At 34.1% G+C, this 23,462-nt stretch overlaps 1 protein-coding gene across 1 annotated transcript; it reads left to right on the forward strand.

Moving 5' to 3' along the window:
- Positions 1 to 8,402: 8,402 nt before the first annotated feature.
- LOC120156416 lies at positions 8,403 to 9,144 on the forward strand. Its single transcript, XM_039167724.1, has 2 exons — positions 8,403 to 8,578; positions 8,689 to 9,144. The coding sequence occupies exons 1-2, from the start codon at positions 8,464 to 8,466 to the stop codon at positions 8,895 to 8,897; spliced, it is 324 nt and encodes a 107-aa protein (XP_039023655.1). The 5' UTR covers positions 8,403 to 8,463; the 3' UTR covers positions 8,898 to 9,144.
- The last annotated feature ends 14,318 nt before the right edge of the window (positions 9,145 to 23,462 follow it).

Consider the following 23,462-nt stretch of genomic DNA (forward strand, 5'->3'; position numbering starts at 1 on the left):
TCTATCAACACAGTTGATTGCCTTCCTCGCGTCCTCCAATCTGGTGAAGCGAACAAAGCCAAACCTACTTCCTCCCTTGCTTCTTCCAATCTGGTGAAGCGAACAAAGCCAAACCTACTTCCTCCCTTGCTTCTTTTGTTAGGGATGAAAGAGTCAACCACCTCGCCATATCTATCGAATATTTGCCAAAGACCTTGATGGTGAAGAAAATCTGGAATATTGAAGATGATCACCGTAAAGCAATTCTTTCGAACATATCTAATCACCTTACTCGCCATGAGTTTCTGCTTGGTTGACCCTATCAGCTTTCATTTCTATCATTTAAGTCTCTCAAATCATTTGTGAATTTATTTTGATGATGAGAGTAATTAGTTTAAGGGAAGATCGATGAGTGTAAGTGTGGATATCCAATTTTGAAATGGATTGAAGCTATGAGCGTGAGTGTGTACATCCAACTTTTACATGAATTGAAGCAACGAGAGTGAGTGCAGATACCAAATTTCCCATGCGTGTACGCAATTATTTTGTAGATGACTCGATTTTATGCATAATAACTAATCTGATATGATCTACCAAACTTTTACATTTAATTCTTTTTGCGTAAGTACATTTGATTTGATCTACTAAGTAATTTGTTATACATATGAGGTAACCATTTGAGGTTTAAGGTTTCAATAGTTTTTGAAATTGGGTGTCTAACGTTTATTTCGTTCCAGTTTGATGTTTAACGTTTTGTTCTGTTGCTCAAAATGGGTCAAGCTTGAGACGAACTGTTAGTTTTCGCCATTTAGTGATACGTATCATAATCTCGTAATTTTAAAATTTATCTTTTTTTAAAAAAATATTAAAAATATCATTATATTTATAAAGAAACTCTTATTTCTTTTAAATTACAAAACAGTCTCAAAATCCCTAAAACCCCAAATTCTAACACTAACCTGCCACCAGGCCCTTTTCGACCACGACCACCGCCACTGCCGTAGTCCTTGTCATCATCCTAGTTATAAGTCGCCGTAGTTGTTGTCGATTGGTCGTTGAAATTGCTTGAGATTGCGATTTTCATCCTAGGGTTCAAGGGGTATAAAACGTCAATTTGCCATCGATCAACTGTTGATTAGTCACTATTTCACAGGGGATTTGGTTGCCGGGGGGAGGTGAGGTCAAGTGGTGCTTCGTTGACGGCAAAGGGCGACGGTCGGCGTGGGTTTAGGGGTTAAATTTAAAGTTTTTGGGTTATTTCAAAATTTATGTGTTTTTTTTAAATATATAATTTTATTTTTTTAATTTTATATAAAAATTTTAAAATTATCAGATTGTGACATGTCTTACTTAAAAGAGGAAACTAACACTTCTATCACGGCTTGACCCATTTTGAGTAACGGAATGAAACATTAGGCACTAAACTAAAAAAAGGGCATATATTGGGCACTTGTTATATATTTAAGCCATAATATATTTAATATTTAAAATTTAATTTTGATTAATTTGGTTAATTAACCGATTTCGAACCGAATTAACCTTTAACTGAATCTAAAAAATTTATTAACCGTTACCAAACTAATTCGGTGGCCGATCGAATTAACCGAACTAATTCGATTCGATCGGTTAATTTGGTTAAAACAAAAAAAAATGAACACTCCTATTTAAAAGCATTAAAAAACTTAATGAAGATTTACTTGTTTCAGGTTCCATATGGGGGTGTATCCAGAAGTAACTCATCGACAGCACCTTGTCAGGTTGCCAAGAAAACCCCTCGCCTCTGCTCAAGTGAATTCAACGACATCAAATTGGTTACAAAGACTTGAAAACCATCGTAAAGCTGAGATGGGCCTATGGACATTTTCTTTGAATTTTTTAATTTTATACAATTTAAGTATTTTTTTATTAATAATATATTTTCTTGTTTCAAAATTTTATAAGTTATCTTTCTAACATAAAATTCTATATGTATTCTGCTGTAAAGCTTGTAATAACAATGTTAGATATAGAAATTGTCTATGGACTTTCTTGGATTTGAAAGATTTGTGGTGTTTGTTTAAAATTTGAACGGTGAGAAATATTCTTTCGAGAAGACAAACAACATAATTTGAAACTAGCCTTACTGAACATAGATCAAAGGAGATCGAAATATTAGAATATCGAACTTTTAGATAATCTTTGTCGATTTTGAACGAGTTTCGATCAAAATCAATCTTAAGAAGAAGAAAAAAAGAGGAGCAAAATACAAACATTTCGACTTGTCGTGAATAACAACCAGTGATAGGAGACAATTGATCGATAGTGATAACCAGAGGAGTTGACGATTTTCTGTATGAACCAAATAGACACGTAAACTAAAGTTCAATGTTTAAAATTGAAACATTTTAAAGTTTAGTGACAAAGTTAATACACAAACTAAAGTAGACGAGGAAGACTTGTCTATGCCATGACATCGTTAATGATTTAATGCTTCAATGCCCTAATTGAACTCGAAACAGAAATTCTATAATAATATTGAAATAATTTAAAGTTTAATGATAATATCCTAAAGTCCAATGGTATTTGGGTGTAGTTTATGCAAACAATTATCATTTATTTAAAAAAAATCATTAAGGGCTTGGTGAAGTGGGCCCAAGAAAAGACTGATCGCAACGGGTTTTCGCTGAAATTTCCATTTGGAACGTCGTCTTTACGTCGAGGACTCCAAAAAGATTAGCCCAGTCAATGTTTCAATTCACCAAAAAGAAAACAAATATTATTCAAAAGCTTACATTCACATTGACATGAATCCAAATACTGGGTTGATGAGAAAAATGAACTTAATGTTTTATCATTGTAGTATAATCCCTTATACCTATAAATTAATTTGAATATTATACAGATATAATGAAAACAGAGATCAATAAAAAAAACACATTTTTGTATGCGATGGGTGGAATTAATTAAGTCACATTCTAACTTGATAAATATTTGCCCAAAACATACTCACATTCTTGGTTGACGATGAAAACGAATTATCGGAATACCGGTCTTTATAAGCAGATGGATTCTCGCTTGAAAAATCATTCTAAAATCATTTGCTTTTGGAATTCGGAAACACCCAAACAACAAATAAAATATTCCCCGGATCAGAAGCAAATAATGGAAATAAAACGTTCATTTTCTCTCGTCCTTTGCTGCTCCCTCTTGGCATCACTCCTCTTCTTCTCATATGGAACAATCCCTCGTAAACTACTGGGGATCCAAGGTAATGTAACCAAGTAGTTTACGAGGGATTGTTCAACGTGCGCTTATTGGATAATAAAATATATATAGATATTTATAAGAAAATATAAATCTTTTAGGAAAAAAAAGACATTCACAGCAATAAGTGATAAATATTACACTTAGAAAAAAAGAATTAAATATAACAAAATATTTACCTTGCTATGAAAATTTTATTTATTAGAATATTGTTGATCTTAGTAACACAGTCAAATTTGAAATTAGTTTAACTCAATATAAAGATCGATTTCTTACGGAGTGATTAAAAATAAATTTATATGACTCAAGTTGAGTCACTCAACCAATAGGATACAAAAATACAAATTCACTAAAACTAAAATCTTAAATCCTAATTTTTTTTATAAAAAAAAAATTGTGTGTGAAGTACATGGGTTTAAAGAACCTTAGTCTAATTTTGGGTTGAGCTCTCCAGTCTAATTACGTCGGCTACCACCTCAGGTGGCTTGTCAAACTCATGTAGATCATTTGAGAGGGTCCATGCATACTTAGGTAGGATATCAGTTGCCTTATTCCCTTCTCTCAAGGCATGTTTTATGTGTACTCTCCAATCCTTACTGATGATCCTATCGATGTGTTGTAGGATCGTCAAGTGCCCTCCTCCGTTTGTTATATTCTGTATCAGCTTGACTATCTCCTTGCTGTCCGTCTCTAATATTACCTGTTTTTCTCCCAGTTTTCAGACTAGCCGCAGACCCTCGTAGACACCCCAAAGTTCAGCTTCTAGGATTGAGCACAAACCTATCTTCCTCGGTAACCCCTTCTCCAGTCCCCATCATTGTCTCTAATCACTCCTCCACATGTGGTTTACCTCATGGTGATATTCCTCGCTTTGTCGGAGTTAACTTTACACCAAGGCTCTTCCGGTCATAATCTTTAATACTAAACCTTAAAGTCTCATTTTGAAAAACCATGCACATGCACCGAAAGTGCATGAAAAAATAAATGAAGTCAATAACAGTAGGCTGAATGGTAGGTGCATAAATTGTTGAAAATTGGTGATGGTAAAACTATACAATTAGTCATTGAACTTTAGGGTATTATAAATTTAGTCCTTAAAGCTTCAACTATAAATATCCTAACTCATTTAGCTTCAAAACCATCCCAAAGCATTCTAGATTTCTTCCAATACTAGAGAATTTAGAGAGTTTCTTGAGAGTTGTTTTCTCTTTTTTATCAAGAGAGAATTATCATTGTTTTCTCCTTGGTAGATCGAGAGAAGTTGTAATTCCTATTTTCTCATAGTGAAATTCTTCTACCGTTGCCCGTGGTTTTTACCCTATATAATTTAGGAGGTTTCCACGTAAACTTTGTGTCTCTTTTATCTTTATTTTCTCAAATTATCAGTTGCGATCTTGCTCTATCCGATAGCCGTCTTTTGCAATAATTGGTATCAGAGCTAGATTAGAGTGTGTAATATATGCTTATTGTCTTTGTGGTTGCCACCAAAAGGTGGATCCTCCAACATAAGAAAGTAAGAAGTTATTACCCATTTTTTAAAGGTTCCAGAGAACTATTCACGATAGTGAAATAGTGGGAGCTATCTGTAAAAGAAGCTATGGCAACGAAATTTGATATTGAAAAATTCAATGGGAGAAATTTCTCATTGTGAAAATTGAAGATGAAGGTCATCCTGAGGAAAGACAGTTGTCTAGCAGCTATCAGTGAAAGGCCGGTAGATTTCACAAATGACAACAAATGGATCGAAATAGACGGGAATGCTATGACAAACTTTCATCTAGCATTAGCAAATGAAGTATTGTCAAACATCGAGGAGAAAATGACAGCTAAGGAGATATGAGATCATCTCACCAAATTGTACGAGGCCACATCGCTGCACAATAAAATTTTCCTTAAGAGAAAATTATACATTCTCCGTATGCCAGAATCTACTTCAGTGACGGAGCACTTAAATACACTGAACACTTTATTTTCTCAGTTTACATCTTTAAGCTGTAAAATAGGAGAGCAAGAACGTGTTGAACTTCTACTTCAAAGTCTATCGGATTCGTATGATCAACTCATCATCAACTTGACAAACAATAATGTCACCAATCTAGTCTTCGATGACGTTGCAGCTGCTGTTCTACAAGAAGAAAATCGACGCAAGAACAATGAAGACAGACAAGTAAATCTACAACAAGCAGAAGCATTGACAACGATGACAACGATGAGAGGGAGATCAACAAAACGTGGCCAAAGCAGCAATCACAAACATGGTAGATCGAAGTCAAGAAGAAAGAAGAATTTAAAGTGCTACAATTGTGGAAAGAATGGTCACTTGAAGAAGGATTGTTGGAGTCTAAATAAAAACTCCAATCCACAAGGCAATACCGCAAACACTTCAGATGATGGAGATGCTCTATGCTGTGAAGCGTCAACCACCGTGGAAGGCGTAAAAAGATTTGCAGATATATGGCTCATTGATTCAGGAGCAACATATCACATGGCCTCAAGAAGAGAATGGTTTCATCATTATGAACCTGTCTCAGGAGGATCTGTGTATTATTACAATGATCATGCCTTAGAGATCATTGGCGTGGAAACCATCAAATTGAAGATGTACGATGGAACAATTAAAGTTGTTCGAGATGTGCGGCACGTGAAAGGCCTAAAGAAAAATTTATTATCCTACGGATTGTTGGATAATAATGCAAGCAATATTGAAACACGGAAAGGAATCATGAAGATGTTGCCTCATGTAGTTCAGATTCTACAATGTTATGGCATCAGAAACTTGGACACATGTCAGAACAAGGAATGAAAGTTCTTGTGGAGAAAAAGCTACTTCCAGGCTTAATAAAGGTAACACTTCCTTTGTGTGAGCATTGCATAACAAGTAAGCAGCACCGGTTGAAATTCAACACGTCAAATTCTAGAGGCAAAAGTGTTCTAGAATTGGTTCATTCTGACGTATGGCAAGCACCAGTTACATCCCTAGGTGGAGCAAAATATTTTGTCTCATTTATTGATAATTACTCCAAGAGATGTTGGGTGTACCCTATTAAGAAGAAGTCAGATATGTTTTCAACTTTCAAAAACTTCAAAGCGCGGGTGGAACTTGATTTTGGAAATAAGATCAAGTGTTTCAGAATAGATAATGGAGGAGAATACACAAGCGAAGAATTTGATGACTTTTGCATGAAAGAATGCATCAAAAGACAGTTCAGAGTGGCGAACACTCCTTAACAAAATGGAGTGGCAGAGCGGATGAACAGAACCTTGTTATAAAGAACAAGAGCAATGTTGAGGGATGCAGGCCTAGAAAAATCATTCTTGGCAGAAGCAGTCAATACCGCCTGTTATTTGGTGAATCGAGCTCCATCAACTGCAATAGAGTTGAAGACACCAATGGAGATGTGGACTGGTAAACCAGCTAATTATTTAAACCTCCATGTATTTGGAAGTATTGTGTACGTGATGTACAACTCCCAAGAAATCTCAAAGCTGGATCCAAAATCCAGGAAATGCAAATTCTTGGGGTATGCTGATGGTGTAAATGGGTATCGCTTGTGGGATCCCACAGCTCTCAAAGTGATCATTAGCAGGGATGTTATCTTTGTAGAAGATAAGCTACAAATAAAAGAAGAAGATGGTAGCGCTGAAAAATCAGAGACTACACAGATACATGTGGAAAAGGAGTTTGAACAAGGAGATTCTTCTAAAGTAGAACCACCACATGATGAACAAGACCAGAGAGTTCTGAAGCTCCAACAACTCGTCAATCAGATTGTGTGAGAAGACGTCCCAATTGGCACTCAAATTATGTTATAGAAGGTAATATTGCATACTGTCTTTTAACATAGGACGGTGATCCATCAACATACCAGGAGGCAATAAACAGCTCAGATGCTTCACTGTGGATGATGGCGATGCAAGAAGAAATCGAAGCCCTTCATAAAAATAATACATGGGACCTTGTGCCACTACCACAAGGAAGGAAGCCAATTGGTAACAAATGGGTCTTCAAAATCAAGCAAAATGGTGATGATCAAGTTGAGAGGTATCGTGCAAGACTGGTGGTCAAAGGATATGCTCAAAAAGAAGGTATTGATTTCAATGAAATATTTTCTCCTGTGGTTCGACTAACAACAGTTCGAGTAGTTTTGGCAATGTGTGCTACATTGAACTTACATCTAGAGCAACTAGATATTAAAACAGCTTTTCTTCATGGAAATCTTGAATAAGAGATTTATATGCTCCAACCTGAAGGTTTTAAAGAAAAAGAAAATAAGAACTTGGTTTGCAGGTTGAACAAATCTATGTACGGTCTAAAGCAGGCGCCGAGGTGTTGGTATAAGAGATTTGATTCCTTCATTATGTGCCTTGGATACAACAGACTTAATGCAGACCCTTGTGCTTATTTTAAAAGGTCTAGTGATAACGATTTTGTTATATTGTTGTTGTATGTGGATGACATGTTGGTTGCAGGACCCAACAAAGATCATATTGAAGAATTGAAGACACAACTGGCTAGGGAATTTGAAATGAAGGACTTGGGATCAACAAACAAGATTCTAGGGATGCAAATTCACCGAGACAGAAATAATAGGAAGATTTGGCTTTCACAAAAGAATTACTTGAAGAAGATTTTGTCACGATTCAACATGCAAGATAATAACATGATGGTACATGATGGTACCAAGGAGAATTGATCTGATATTGTAGAGTGCGTGGTATTAATTAATAAGTTTATAAAAAATATATAAAGTGAAAGTTTTAATGATTGTTCTTAAAATATTATAATTTTTATAAATATATTTAATTTTTTAAAAATATCGTTAAAATTTTTGTTTTATTATATTCAAAATTCAACATCACGTGCATGGCGAGCGTGAAGGCAAGGGCAGCCAGATAACGAAGTATTTGTGTTTTATTTGTGGAATTGACTCAAAATCACCCGTTTTGCACTGCAATTATGGCCGTATTAAAGACTTCAAATCCTAAAGTCTTCCCGACCCGGGGGAATCATTTTAGGCCGTCCATTGAGTAAAGAAATGCAATGTTCAAAGATTTTTAATCACAGGATTTTAATTAAAACTAAAAGCTAAGTAGAAATTTAGAATATTGACAAAAAGGGAAACAACTCGGTCATGGGGTTGATTGAGATATCGATTTAGGCAATAGATTTATAAGAAGGATGGTCGCCAAGTGAAAAAGCGCATACTCAAATAGCTGAAATAATAACGTTTGCTGTAAATTATGGAAAACAACCCTTCAGTTGCTCTCATCCTTTGTTGCTTTCTCTTGGCATCGTTCGTCCTCTTCCCTTGTGGAACTGACTCACGTGTACTACTGCAGGATTATGATTATGAAGGTACCGTGATCGATTTTACATATCTAATAACTTTCTTTCGATTAGTGTTCGAACTCGAAACGTTACTTAGAAGATACTATTGTGGTTATATAAAAATATTGGAATTGCAGAAGGAGACAATGGACAAACCAAAGCGGGAGTGAGAAGAAGTCATACAAATTCAGCACAATCTTGGGGGAATTCTCCGCCGACACCGACTAATTCACAGTCATGGCAGAAATCATACGAAGCTCAAGTGCGGCAACAAGCGGAAGGTGAAGCGCGACGTGAAGCTTGTAACTGGACCCGTGGTCTTACGAATAGTTATTGTGATCCTTGATGTTAAAGGCACCCACAAGTACAGACAAAATAGCTCGAATAAAGAGTCTGACTTGTGCTTTCCTTTCTCCTGGACCAGAGTATCTGTGCTATCTACTTTCTGTGTGACTGTGTATTGTGTGGTTTTACATTATGTTTACTTGAATTGTAAGAAATTAGTTGTCCTTGAAGTATTGTTATGATAACTTGTCCACGAAATATCTTACTTGACTGTAACGTTTTCTTTGCTAAGAGAGCTTCCGGCCTTCACCGGTCACATAAGTTCCTAGTTTCCACCATATTCATGTCTATCTAAATGTCATTTGACATATTTAAATGACTTTAAACTTTAAATTTTGGACTTTAAATCTTAAATTTAGACCCTAGATATATAACTCTAAATTCTAAATAAGGAATATCACAATATCAGAATCCAGATTAGGAGGGGAAAAATTCACTGCTACTGCATGAAATGTTTTTCCTTAAACAATTGAGACAAATATTATAAACTATCTATTACCTGAAAATGATAGTCTACTCGATTTGCAAGTTTTGTTACACATCTGAACGCTATCACTTGATTAGTTTTAGATTAGTATGTTGTTTGTGGTTCGATTGTTGAGTCTCGATATGGTGATTCTCTTCAAATTGGATCTGATCTCGACGGTTGCACGTGTTTATTTTCAATTTCTGGTAAGATATCTAGATTTACTCCACATTGCTCTATGATTCTTAAGTTTATTGAATCATGGTATAGTTGATGCGGTTTGTTGTTTAAATGAGGTCATTGTATCTTGGATAGTCTCGAAACACTTCTTAGTTTACTGAAAGTTGATTGTATCTTGAGTGTTCTTACTTTACTCTAATTTGTTGGTTTAAATCGGCTGCTTCAATCTTCTTTGATTACATGTTCTGCTATTCATGTTTCTGTTTGCACGTTGTTGATGGTTTGATGCTAAGTTGGTTATTGAGTGCTTGATACAATTGAATTGAGTTGCCGGTTGTTGGTTGCTGGAAATGGAATTGAGTTGTTTTCGAGAGAAGTCAGTTAAATACTCTTCATTTTCCGTTTGTTTCTTCCACAAGAGAAAATGATGCTTGATGCTTAGCAGCCAAGTTACCATGATAGAAAATTCTCTGGGAAAGATTTAAGAGTTTAACAGTTATCTTTCTTAATAAGACAAAATACAGGGTTTTTTTAGCCTAATAGAGGCTTCAGATTGCACCTGGGAACTTGTAGCTTGACTGTCGTTCTTCTAAAAAAAGAAAGTCTGAATAAATGTTGAAGAAGAAATTGAAAGAGAAAGTTGGAGAAGATCCGGATCTTGTTTTCGATAAACCCTAGTGGTCTTGGGTATGTTTTATGTGTGGAATTGACTCAAAATCACCCATTTTGCACTGCGATTTTTGCTCTATTTTAAGCCTTCCGGTCCTAAACCCCGGCCAATCCGGGGAATCATTCAGGGCCTTCCATAGAGTAAAGAATATATATAATCGGTATTTTAAAAATTTATTATAAAGATGATTCTCTTGGTTTAAATTTTTTTACTTAAAAAGAATTAACATCTCGATCAATTAATGATTAGTATTATCGATATAATTATATATTATAATAATCGATTTTTATTATAGCTATTCTAATAATATTAATTATATTTACCAAAATATTTTTTAAAACTTAGTATATAATAATATATTTTTGTTAATGCATTAAAATTTAGATAAAAAATATTTTGAACTTTATAATGTTTTAATAAAAACATCATTAATAATAATAATAATAATAATAATAATTTATTTTAATAGTATCTTCATTGACTATATAGTCGCTTTCTTTTTTGTTTTAATATAAAGAAAGTAAACGTGTAATTAGAAATTTAGAATATTGACAAAAAGGGAAACAGCCCAAGACGTTGATAGGCTTTATTTGTTTATCGCCTTTCGTAATTGTATTTTGTTGACAAAACAAATGTTTGACAACTCACTATTTTTGTTCTAAGTTTGTCTAATCACGTTTTATTTTTACTACTTAAGTCACTCTGTGAATTTTAATCATGAATTTTTAAATGAAAGTATAATCGATAAAGATCATCCCCTTTATTTATTGTTGAATTGTTAGACAATTGATTGGCACCAAATCTATTATTTTTCAATACATTGATATCATTTGGACGCATATCCACAAGGGAGATGTCATATTCCAGCAGCCAATACTTCAAACCCTGCATCCCAGAAGAAGAAAAAACATGGATGAGTTACACTGTATATGTCGGAGCAACGCCTGAAAGTAACATTAACAATGAAAGTTCGATCGGATTAACATACTGATGGAAGTATATTTTAATTTTTCCGGCATTCGGATCAGCTATGGAAGCGAAAGCTTCCTGTGATAAATCAATGGTGCCTTGACAACCAGATGGACAATAGTCTACAATTTTCACCACCACATATTTCTTTCCCCTGCATGGATGAGGGGATTCGTTGGTTCCCCTTTTGCATTTAATTTTGTATCTTCTCCCGCAAGCCGCTCCGTCATCCCAAATCGCGTCACTCGCGGCAGCGACCATCACTCCGTCGTCTTTGTATCCGTGACAAGCTGATGCTGCAATTTTCGACACCAGAATATCAATATGTGGACATCGAGTAGCTGTAAAGAATATGAAATGAAGGCAAAGGGGACTTACGAACATATGGAGGAGTGTAGAACGTGGCCGTTCCTGTGTGTGCAATTGCTTCCCTGATAGAGAAGCCGACAATGAAGGCAATGGCTGTGCAGAAAAAGATGCCCACTTTCACCATTTGTTCTTTGTATGAAAGGGCAAAATTAATACGATGGGCAATGCTGAAAGAGAAGCAAAGCTTTAAATAGTTGTTTTGGGAAATTACTGTGGTGCTGAAGCTGTGAATAATTGTGTCATTGGATTTTGGGTAAAGTACATTATGAGGCATTTAACCTGTAATTTTTATTGTTGGATTCTAGCAGTCGATCAAAGTTAAAAAGTCTCAATCAAACTCTTGATCATTAACTATTAAAATTATACGGGTGATTATATTTTTAACCATCAATAGTTAAATAAAATCGTATAATTACATATTCTATCAACTTAGTTTTAATTTTAATTTAATTTAATAAATTCAATCCTCAATTTGATTACAACACATATCATCAATTTCATTATTTATCTGATTAAAAAAATGGAACAAGAATAGAGAAGAAAGGAATCGAACTTGAACAACTTGGTTTATATATATGTTTAGTGGTAAGGCATATCCTCTTTTTTTCATAGGTCTTATATCCAAATCTTATAACATCCTTATTTTTTTTATTTATTGGTAATATGATATAATTTAACATGTATATATTTTTGTGATTAAACATGATGCTAACTTTATAAGTTGTTCGAGCTCGATTTTTTTTATTTTATTGACTCATTTAAATAGTTAAGTAGTCAAAATAAAAATATTTAAGGTTAAAATGATATTTTTTATCAATACATATATATTTAGTCGATATTTAACTTAATATTTCTTTCTATAAAATTCGTGGTATACAAAGTTCCAATTGGGAATTAAATGACTTTAAAATTCAATGGTTACATTCGCAAAACATCAATGTTAAGGATTAAAGAAGTATTCTTTAAGTAGAAATTCAAATTGTTGACAAGAAAGGTGATCTCTAGAAGTGATCGAAGTAGATGACACAGCATGTACAGTAATATCGTCCACCTGAATGACCAATAGCATTTATTATATGAATGATGCTTCATATATTTATCTTTTTCTTTTCTTTGTCTCTCTCATTGGTGAAATCCAAAATAAATATTATTAATCAATTTACTAGGGACAGTTAAATATTGGTTATAATAACAATGAAATTAGGAACAATAAAAAAAGATAATACCTAGACTCGCATATTAGCTAAATTGGCAAATAGAGAATATATAAAAAATTAAAAGTGTTAAAAAAATAATGTGTTAAAAAAACTTAAAAAATTGAAATTTCATATATTTTTTTTGTAGGGTGAGTATTCGATCGAGTCGAGTCAAATAAGATAAAAAATTGAGTTAGTTGAGCTAGAGAGTCCTATTTTATTCAATATTTTAAATCAAGTCGAATAGAGTTTATAAAATTCGAGACAAGTTGTTCTAGTTTTTTCTTTAAATTTAAGAGTAATTTTTTATAATATTAAGGTACATATTGGTTTCAATTTAAACGACTTTCTTTAATTGTATGTATGTATTCATATTCTTTTTTCATACATGCAAGTAAGATTTGTAATGTTATTTAGTAAATAAAATAGCATCTAAAATTATAAAATATATTTATAATTTTATTTTTAACTATGAGATTTTAAAGGATAAAATTTTGAAGGGAGTATAAAAGAGTCTATGAAATTGATGAAAAGAAAAAAAAAATCTACAGCGCTCGATCAACGTTCACGAGTACAGTAAACGATGAGTATCATTAAATTAAATTATAAAAACTTTAAATCATAAAGCAATAAATGTATAATTATAAATTAGTTAAAAATCTAAATGTAATTTAATTAAAATACAATATTTATAAAACATTAGTTTTTAGTATAAACTATATCATTGACCACCTAACTATTTACCCTTTTTACTTTAACCATCGATTTTTCAATTTTATTAATCAAGTCACCTAACTATTTAAATCTTGTCAATCAAGCCACCTACCGAAAAATATTAACCGAGGAGATGATGTGGCAGTTAATAAATTTTATATAATTACACATTTTGTCCTCATTACTTGCATATTTTATTAATTTGATCCTAAGTTTTAATTAATTCAATAAATTTAATCCTTAATTAAATGTTGACATGTGTCACTATGTGATTTGATGTTTTTTCTTAATATTTTTATTTAATTTAATAAATTTTTCATCCAATCAAATGGTGTCACCAATTGAGTGAATAGAAAATAAATTGAATCAATAGCGGTTTCTGGTAGGGTTTGAACTCAATGCTTGAGGAGATAAAGCAAAAACGCCCCAACCATTAGGTTGCACCATTCAAATGACAAATTAATCACGACACAATATATATAGTTAATGACAATAAAAAAAGGAAAATGACCTAATAATAACTCCAACATGGAATAATTGAATAATACAATAATATGATATATATACACAAATATTATAATTGATTAATATGTGAATGTATTTTATTTATATTTTAAATCATTTTAATGAAAAAATAAAAATAATTTTAATATATTATAATTGAAATATAACTACCAGCTTCGTTAACTTAGAATTTTCATGATAGTTGAAGCTTATCGTAGTAAGTATTTTAACTTATAAATTGACTTGTTTATATTCCGATTAGAGTAAGAATTTTATATTTTATTATTTATTCATTATATATTTAAAGAAAATTTTAGAGGAAACTTGATTTTATTAATTAGTCTATTTTAGTTGTTAAATAAGATTAGAGTCTGATCGATGATATAATATTTTAAAATATAAGACATGATACATTTCAATTCAATAAAATTAGAATAATGAAGATAATTTATTAATTTAAAATATGTAAAATGATATACTTCAATTATAGCATATTAAAGTCATGGCTTGGAGCGTTTTATCAATGTCTTGTACTATTACTCATATTAGTGACATTTAAATTTGATTAAAAGTTTAAAGATATATTAGATTCTATTCAATTTTAATTATATATAAAAAACTTGAGTCAATTCAACACATTCTGCACTGCATAGATTGCCGTATTCGGAAGAACAGCCAACCCAAAGTCAGTCCAATCAACTTTTTGGGGGGAGTGAGATATAATAAATCACTTATTTTAGTGATTTCCGTAACTTATAAGCAGATGTCTGCAAGTGAAAATAAGCTATGGAAATCAAACCTTCATTTTTTTCTCATCCTGTGCTGCTACCTCTTGTCATCGTTCATCTTCTTTCCACAGGGGATTGTCCCTCGTACACTACTGGAGTTTCAAGGTAATATTATAAATATCTTTCAATTCTTTTAGTTTTATAATTTAATTATGTATATATACATATACATCTCCAATATGCTTGGAATTGCAGAAGGTAATAATGGACGAAGCAAGGCGTCAGTAACTGGAAGCCATACAAAAACAGCAACATGCCACCATCTCAGGCTGACCAGAATTCATTTCCAGTCGTATCTAGGCAGAATACTTCGATGAGTCCGACCTCACAGTCTTCGATGCACGTTGTCAGAGTCGTGACTAGGTTGTTGGAGGCTACAAATTATTGTAAAGAGACCCTTATATCTTGAACTTGTTTTTTTGAAATAATAAATAACTAATTTCATTAACTTAAAAAACCTATTTCGGGTCCTGTGTAAATTTGAACTTGTTTTTTCCAAAAATAATTTTGCTTGTTAACGAGATTCAAACTTAAGATCAACAAAGTCATGGGCCCAATGATCTAACCACTGTTCTATACCTATTTTTTTGCTTCTTAATAATAACAACTGATAGATATACTTTATTTCGAGACCCTGTTTTTTTAGGCCATTTGCCGTCATGCACTTGGCACATGTTCAGCCACACCCCTACACGTTGTGTATTCCCATTCAACTACGACCTCACGGTCATTGACGCACGATGTGTATTCCCATTCAACTACGACCGTATAGTCATGGGAGTATTCTCCTTAGCCTCCGACCGCACATTCTTCGAATCCCTTGGTGTATTCCCCTTCGACTCCGATTGTACAGTCATGGGAGTATTCTTCTCCGCCTCCGACCACACAGTCATCGGATGAAGTGTCGAGTGAAGCTCGCAACTGGACCAGTAATTATAGTCAAGCTAATTGTGATCCTTAAAGATGCTACACCTGTTGAAATGTCAAAGCTTGGAAAATTGGTTCAAGTTAGGCACCTAATATTGCAATGTCAAAATTAGGTGCAATAATGTTTGAAAATTAAATGGGTAAATTATAAACTTTAGTCACTAAACTTTAGGGTATTTATAAGATTAGTCCTTAAGTTTCAACTATAAATACCCTAGCTCATTTAGCTTCAAAACCATCCCAAAGCATTCTAGCTTTCTTCCAATACTAGAGAGATTTTAGAGAGTTTCTTGAGAGTTGTTTTCTCCTTTTTATCTAGAGAGAATTATCATTGTTTTCTCCTTGGTAGATCGAGAGAGGTTGTAATTCCTATTTTCTCATAGTGAAATTCTTCTACCGTTGCCCGTGGTTTTTACCCTATTTTTTTAGGGGTTTTCCACGTAAATTTTGTGTCTCTTTTATCTTCATTTTTATTTTCTCAAATTATCAGTTGCGATTTTTCTCTATCCGATAGCCGTTCGCAACAATTGGTATCCGAGCTAGATTAGAGTGTGTAATATCTGCTTATTGTCTTTGTGGTTGCCACCAAAAGGTGGATCCTCCAACATAAGAAAGTAAGAAGGTATTACCAATTCTTTGAAGGTTCCAGAGAACTATTCACGATAGTGAAATAATGGGAGCTATCCGTAAAAGAAGCTATGGCAACGAAATTTGATATTGAAAAATTCAATGGGAGAAATTTCTCATTGTGGAAATTGAAGATGAAGGCCATCCTGAGGAAAGACGGTTGTCTAGCAGCTATCAGCGAAAGGCCAGTAGATTTCACAGACGACAACAAATGGATCGAAATGGACGGAGATGCTATGGCAAACTTTCATCTAGCATTAGTAGATGAAGTATTGTCAAGTATCGAGGAGAAGAAGACAGCTAAGGAGATATGGGATCATCTCACCAAACTGTACGAGGTCATATCGTTGCACAATAAAATTTTCCTAAAGAGAAAATTGTACACTCTCCGTATGCCATAATCTACTTCAGTGACGGAGCACTTAAATACACTGAACACTTTATTTTCTCAGCTTACATCCTTAAGCTGTAAAATAGGAGAACAAGAACGTGCTGAACTTCTACTTCAAAGTCTACCGGATTCATATGATCAACTCATCATCAACTTGACAAACAGTAATGTCACCAGTCTAGTCTTCGATGACGTTGCAACTGCTGTTCTACAAGAAGAAAATCGGCGCAAAAACAAGGAAGACAGACAAGTAAATCTGCAACAAGCAGAAGCGTTGACAACGATGACAACGATGAGAGGGAGATCAACAGAACGTGGCCAAAAGCAGCAGTCACAAACATGGTAGATCGAAGTCGAGAAGCAAGAAGAATTTAAAGTGTTACAACTGTGGAAAGAAATGTCACTTGAAGAAGGATTGTTGGAGTCTAAATAAAAACTCCAATCCACAAGGCAATACCGCAAACACTTCAGATGATGGAGATGCTCTATGCTGTGAAGCGTCAACCACCGTGGAAGGAAGAAAACAATTTACAGATATATGGCTCATTGATTCGGGAGCAACATATCACATGACCTCAAGAAGAGAATGGTTCCATCATTATGAACCTATCTCAGGAGGATCTGTGTATAGTTGCAATGATCATACCTTAGAGATCGTTGGCATGGGAACCATCAAATTGAAGATGTATGATGGAACAATTAAAGTTGTTTGAGATGTGCGGCACGTGAAAGGTCTGAATAAAAATTTATTATCCTACGGATTGTTGGATAATAATGCTAGCAAGATTGAAACACGGAAAGGAATCATGAAGGTGTTCCGTGGAGCGCTTGTGGTACTGAAAGGCGAAAAAATAGCTGCAAACTTGTACATGCTGAAGGGAGAGACTTTGGTAGAAGCAGAAGCCTCTGTTGCCTCATGTAGTTCAGATTCGGCAATGCTATGGCATCAGAAACTTGGACACATGTCAGAACAAGGAATGAAAGTCCTTGTGGAGCAAAAGCTACTTCCAGGCTTAACAAAGGTATCACTTCCTTTGTGTGAGCATTGCATAACAAGTAAGCAGCACCGGTTGAAATTCAACACATCAAATTCTAGAGGCAAAAGTGTTCTAGAATTGGTTCACTCTGACGTACGGCAAGCACCAGTAACGTCCCTAGGTGGAGCAAAATACTTTGTCTCATTTATTGATGACTACTCTAGGAGATGTTGGGTGCACCCTATTAAGAAGAAGTCAGACGTGTTTTCAACTTCAAAAACTTCAAAGCGCGGTGGAACTGATTCTGGAAATAAGATCAAGTGTTTCAGAACAGATAATGGAGGAGAATACACAAGCGAAGAATTTGATGACTTTTGCAGGAAAGAAAGCATCAAAAGACAGTTCACAGTGGCGAACACTCCTCAAAAAAATGATGTGGCAGAGCGGATGAACAGAACCTTGTTAGAAAGAACAAGAGCAATGTTGAGGGATGCAGGCCTAGAAAAATCATTCTGGGCAGAAGCAGTCAATATCGCCTGTTATTTGGTGAATCGAGCTCCATCAACTGCAATAGAGCTGAAGACACCAATGGAGATATGGACTGGTAAACCAGCTGATTATTCAAACCTCCATATATTTGGAAGTATTGTGTACGTGATGTACAACGCCCAAGAAATTTCAAAGCTGGATCCAAAATCCAGGAAATGCAAATTCTTGGGGTATGCTGATAGAGTAAAGGGGTATCGCTTGTGGGATCCCACTGCCCGCAAAGTGATCATTAGCAGGGATGTTATCTTTGTAGAAGATAAACTACAAAGAAAATAAGACGATGATAGCTCTGAAAAGTCAGAGACTACTCAGATACATGCGGAAAAAGAGTTTGAATAAGGAGATTCTTCTGAAGCAGAACCAGCACATGATGAACAAGAACCAGAGAGTTCTGAAGCTCCAACAACTCGTCAATCAGATCGTGTGAGAAGACGTCCCAATTGGCACTCAGATTATGTTATAGAAGGTAATATTGCATACTGCCTTTTAACAGAGGACGGTGAGCCATCAACATACCAGGAGGCAATAAACAGCTCAGACGCTTCACTGTGGATGATGGCGATGCAAGAAGAAATCGAAGCCCTTCATAAAAATAATACATGGGACCTTGTGCCACTACCACAAGGAAGGAAGCCAATTGGTAACAAATGGGTTTTCAAAATCAAGCGAAATGGTGACGATCAAGTAGAGAGGTATCGTGCAAGACTGGTGGTCAAAGGATATGCTCAGAAAGAAGGTATTGATTTCAATGAAATTTTTTCTCCTGTGGTTCGACTAACAACAGTTCGAGTAGTCTTGGCAATCTGTGCTACATTGAATTTACATCTGGAACAGCTAGATGTTAAAACAGCTTTTCTTCATGGAAATCTTGAAGAAGAGATTTATATGCTCCATCCTGAAGGTTTTGAAGAAGACGAAAAGAAGAACTTGGTTTGCAGGTTGAACAAATCTCTGTACAGTCTAAAGCAGACGCCGATGTGTTGGTATAAGAGATTTGATTCCTTCATTATGTGCCTTGGATACAACAGACTTAATGCAGACCCTTGTGTTTATTTCAAGAGGTCTGGTGATAATGATTTTGTTATATTGTTGTTGTATGTGGATGACATGTTGGTTGTAGGACCCAACAAAGATCATATTGAAGAATTGAAGGCACAACTGGCTAGGGAATTTGAAATGAAGGACTTGGGATCAGCAAAAAAGATTCCACATGCAAATTCACCGAGACAGAAGTAATAGGAATATTTGGCTTTCACAAAAGAATTACTTGAAGAAGATCTTGTCACGATTCAACATGCAAGATTGTAAGCCAATTTCTACCCCTCTTCCTATTAACTTCAAATTATCCTCCAGTATGAGTCCTAGCAGTGAAGAAGAGAGGATGGAGATGTCTCGAGTACCGTATGCATCAGCAGTGGGAAGTTTAATGTTCGCTATGATATGCACAATACCAGACATTGCACAAGCAGTGGGAGTGGTTAGTCGGTACATGGCGAATCCAGGAAAAGAGCATTGGAATACAGTAAAGAGGATCCTGAGATACATCAAAGGGACCTCAAATGTTGCATTATGTTATGGAGGATCAAACTTACTAATCAATGGGTATGTAGATTCTGACTATGCAGAGGATTTGGATAAAAGCAAATCTACTACAGGATATGTGTTCAAAGTTGCTGGTGGAGCTGTAAGTTGGGTTTCAAAATTGCAGTCAGTTGTGGCTACATCCACAACAGAGGCAGAATATGTAGCAGCTACACAAGCCAGTAAAGAAGCAATTTGGTTGAAGATGCTATTGGAGGAGCTTGGGCACAATCAAGAGTATGTCTCTCTGTTTTGTGACAGTCAAAGCGCCTTGCATCTAGCAAGGAATCCAGCATTTCATTCAATGACTAAGCACATACGAGTTCAGTACCATTTTATTCGTGAAAAGGTGGAAGAAGGAACGGTAGATATACAGAAGATCCATACCAAAGACAACATAGCAGATTTCATGACGAAGGCGATCAATGCTGATAAATTTACCTGGTGTCGATCCTCTTGTGGCCTGTCAGAGACGTAAGCAACATGATGGTACAAGGTAGAAAGAATGGTGTGAAGATATGATTGTTCCAATCAAATCTTCAAGTGAGAGATTGTTGAAATGTCAAAGCTTGGAAAATTGGTTCAAGTTAGGCACCTAATATTGCAATGTCAAAATTAGGTGCAATAATGTTTGAAAATTAAATGGGTAAATTATAAACTTTAGGGTATTTATAAGATTAGTCCTTAAGTTTCAACTATAAATACCCTAGCTCATTTAGCTTCAAAACCATCCTAAAGCATTCTAGCTTTCTTCCAATACTAGAGAGATTTTAGAGAGTTTCTTGAGAGTTGTTTTCTCCTTTTTATCTAGAGAGAATTATCATTGTTTTCTCCTTGGTAGATCGAGAGAGGTTGTAATTCCTATTTTCTCATAGTGAAATTCTTCTACCGTTGCCCGTGGTTTTTACCCTATTTTTTTAGGGGTTTTCCACGTAAATTTTGTGTCTCTTTTATCTTCATTTTTATTTTCTCAAATTATCAGTTGCGATTTTGCTCTATCCGATAGCCGTCTTCCGCAACAACACCCATATATATATAGTTGGATAGTGTTCTTCTGGAACAGATTATCTGGGGTATTAAATTGTTTGTATGCTGTGTGTGTTTTTATATAATAAAGGAGAAAACGTACATCAAACATATTATTTTGATTGAAAATTCATAACAAATCTACTTTGACACATTTCATATTGCTCCTTAAATTAAGTTTTAATCTTTCTTTCTCTCCAAGTTGTGAGTTCAATACTTATGAAGAACAAAATTCTTGTTCTTTTCCTGCAAGTAGAAAATATTCCAAAAAAAAATACAATTCAAAACTATCAATTAAACACGAGCAGCTTACCTCTTGCCAAATTTGCTCCATTACATAATTTAAGATTTGAGTCCAATGATACCATCATGACTAGCTCCTACTAAACTGTCAGCACCCATGTATTGATTGAGTCCCCCATATCAGAGCTTTATCTCCCATATCTGCAGTAGAAATTTACGAGTTACTTCAACCATCGCATTCACCTGTAATATTCTAGATCTATCATTTAATGCTCTATATGCATCTACGTGATCTGTTTCCACCATAAACTTCCTGATTCCTAAGTTACACGTATGTTTAAGTACATTGTGTAGAACCTACACCTCAGACTACGAGTTAATCTATAAATTTATTATCTATGCTCGTTTTGATTATATCATCTCATTCGGTTGTTTCATTCTCAAATCAAACGGTATCATCAGTGTTCATTTGAAAATATATATAATGACTTTTTAAAACCGTTGAGTCTATTTTTTTTAGAAATAGCTTTTAGCTTTAAAAATATGAAAATGGGATAATTAAGCCATAAAAATTACCAGGATATCTTAATTTCTCAAACTAATAAAAAAAATGTCAATGTTCAAATTTTAAATCGATTCTTTTAAAAAAAATTATTGACCAAAATATGAGAAAAAGAAAGTTGAATGATGATAACAAGAGATTCTTTGAACAAGAGAAAGGAACATATTTGATAAGGAAAAACACCATTTAGCTGATAAGCAAAGAGTGAAACTGAGAATATTGAACAGTCCAAAAGTAAGGAAGAACAAGTTTCCAGAGCTGTTGCTGGTAAGGAAAAAAATCAGCAGCCTCGATGGTGAATGATGAAGATTTCTAAGCTGTGTTTGTTTATTTATTTACTTTTTTATTTGCCATCTCTTTTAATGATCTTGATCTATTTTGTAACACTTTCTTTCATAGGTATCCATACTTATTTGGCAGTAAATCCTCTCAGATAAGTATAATATCTCTTGATAGGTCCAACTATTTAAGAATTTCCATATTCATCGAGTCAACTATAGTATGTATGTATATATATATATATATATATAAATACCTCAAGAAAATAACGTAAATCATATTTCATGTCAAAAATGGTAGCAACCAAGTTAATGACAAATCGTTTGACGCTTGTTTTTCTGGTGTTTGCCTCTCTTCTAGCTTTCCATGAATGTACGTATTTATTTTCCTTCTATTTTTTCGATAATCCATATTTATCGAAGTGACTACACTATATATTGAAAACCTAAATAAAAAATAACATTAATCATAGTTGATATTCAACAATGGTAGCAACCAAGTTAATGGGCTTTCGTTTGAGTATTCTTCTTCTGGTGTTTGCCTCTCTTCTTGCTTTCCATGAATGTATGTGTATGTATATATACATGGATAATAATTCACCCTTTTGATCTGCATATATTTGATCTTCTCGTTTGAACAGGTAGCAACGGCGGCGGTAGTAGCGGCAACGTGCTCGATCGGAGAGTGACGATAGGCAGGAAAATAACATTATCGCCATGCAGTCGTGGCCCTTTTCACCTTAGTTGGTGCTGCATAACAGTCAATCCACCGGTTTGCTACGCTAAACAGGAGGACTGTTTAGCCAATTGCAATGGATTTTGATATGGCTGAGTTGTTCGGATTGAGCTTTTGTCATTTGTTTCCAATAATCACTAATGAGAAGTGGTCATGATAAATTCCATTATTTGATATCCTTTGCCACTATGCTTCAGTTATCTCGCTTCATAGAAATCATTTTTAAAAATATAATTTATTATAAATATAAAGATCACCTTAATTATAAAATATTCTATAATTAATAAACTCCGAAATTAAATAGATGAAACCAGATTCACCCCTCCAAAGTTTGATTTATTTCCTTGATAGAAAAAGTTAAATATTGACACAGAATTTTTTTATTTTTATACTATATTATATATAAGAGTAAATTACAACAATGGTCACTATTATTTTTGTTCTATCTCAATTTGATAATTGAAATTAAAAAAATATGTTTTATTCACTTATATATCTATTTATTATTTTTTGGTCACTAATTCTTGTTAATTTAATCTATGAATTCATATTAATAAAAGTTACTTTCTAATTTGTCCTCTAAACTTTAGACGAAATGTTAATTTATTCTATGAATTCTCTCGATCTATCTTTTAACCCACACTGTCCTCGTTACTCTGACAACCTTCTCCAACCACCACCATCTTCCTCAGGCCACATAATTTTGCATTTAGATGGAACTTTGAGCAGTGGAATAAATAAAGACAACAATTATTACAATAGTTTCATTGACGAGCTGATTAAAAATGGTAAATCAAAGAAAATGGCATAAAG

This window comes from Hibiscus syriacus, unplaced genomic scaffold (assembly GCF_006381635.1).
Source record: "Hibiscus syriacus cultivar Baekdansim isolate YM2019G1 unplaced genomic scaffold, ASM638163v2 tig00111220_pilon, whole genome shotgun sequence".
In the NCBI taxonomy this organism is placed as follows: domain Eukaryota; kingdom Viridiplantae; phylum Streptophyta; class Magnoliopsida; order Malvales; family Malvaceae; genus Hibiscus; species Hibiscus syriacus.

Excerpts from the sequence above, each read along its gene's own strand:
- LOC120156416 (XM_039167724.1), top strand. The coding sequence starts at position 8,464 with ATGGAAAACAACCCTTCAGTTGCTCTCATCCTTTGTTGCTTTCTCTTG. Across the intron at positions 8,579-8,688 it reads GCAGGATTATGATTATGAAG|AAGGAGACAATGGACAAACC; the intron begins GTACCGTGATCG and ends TTGGAATTGCAG.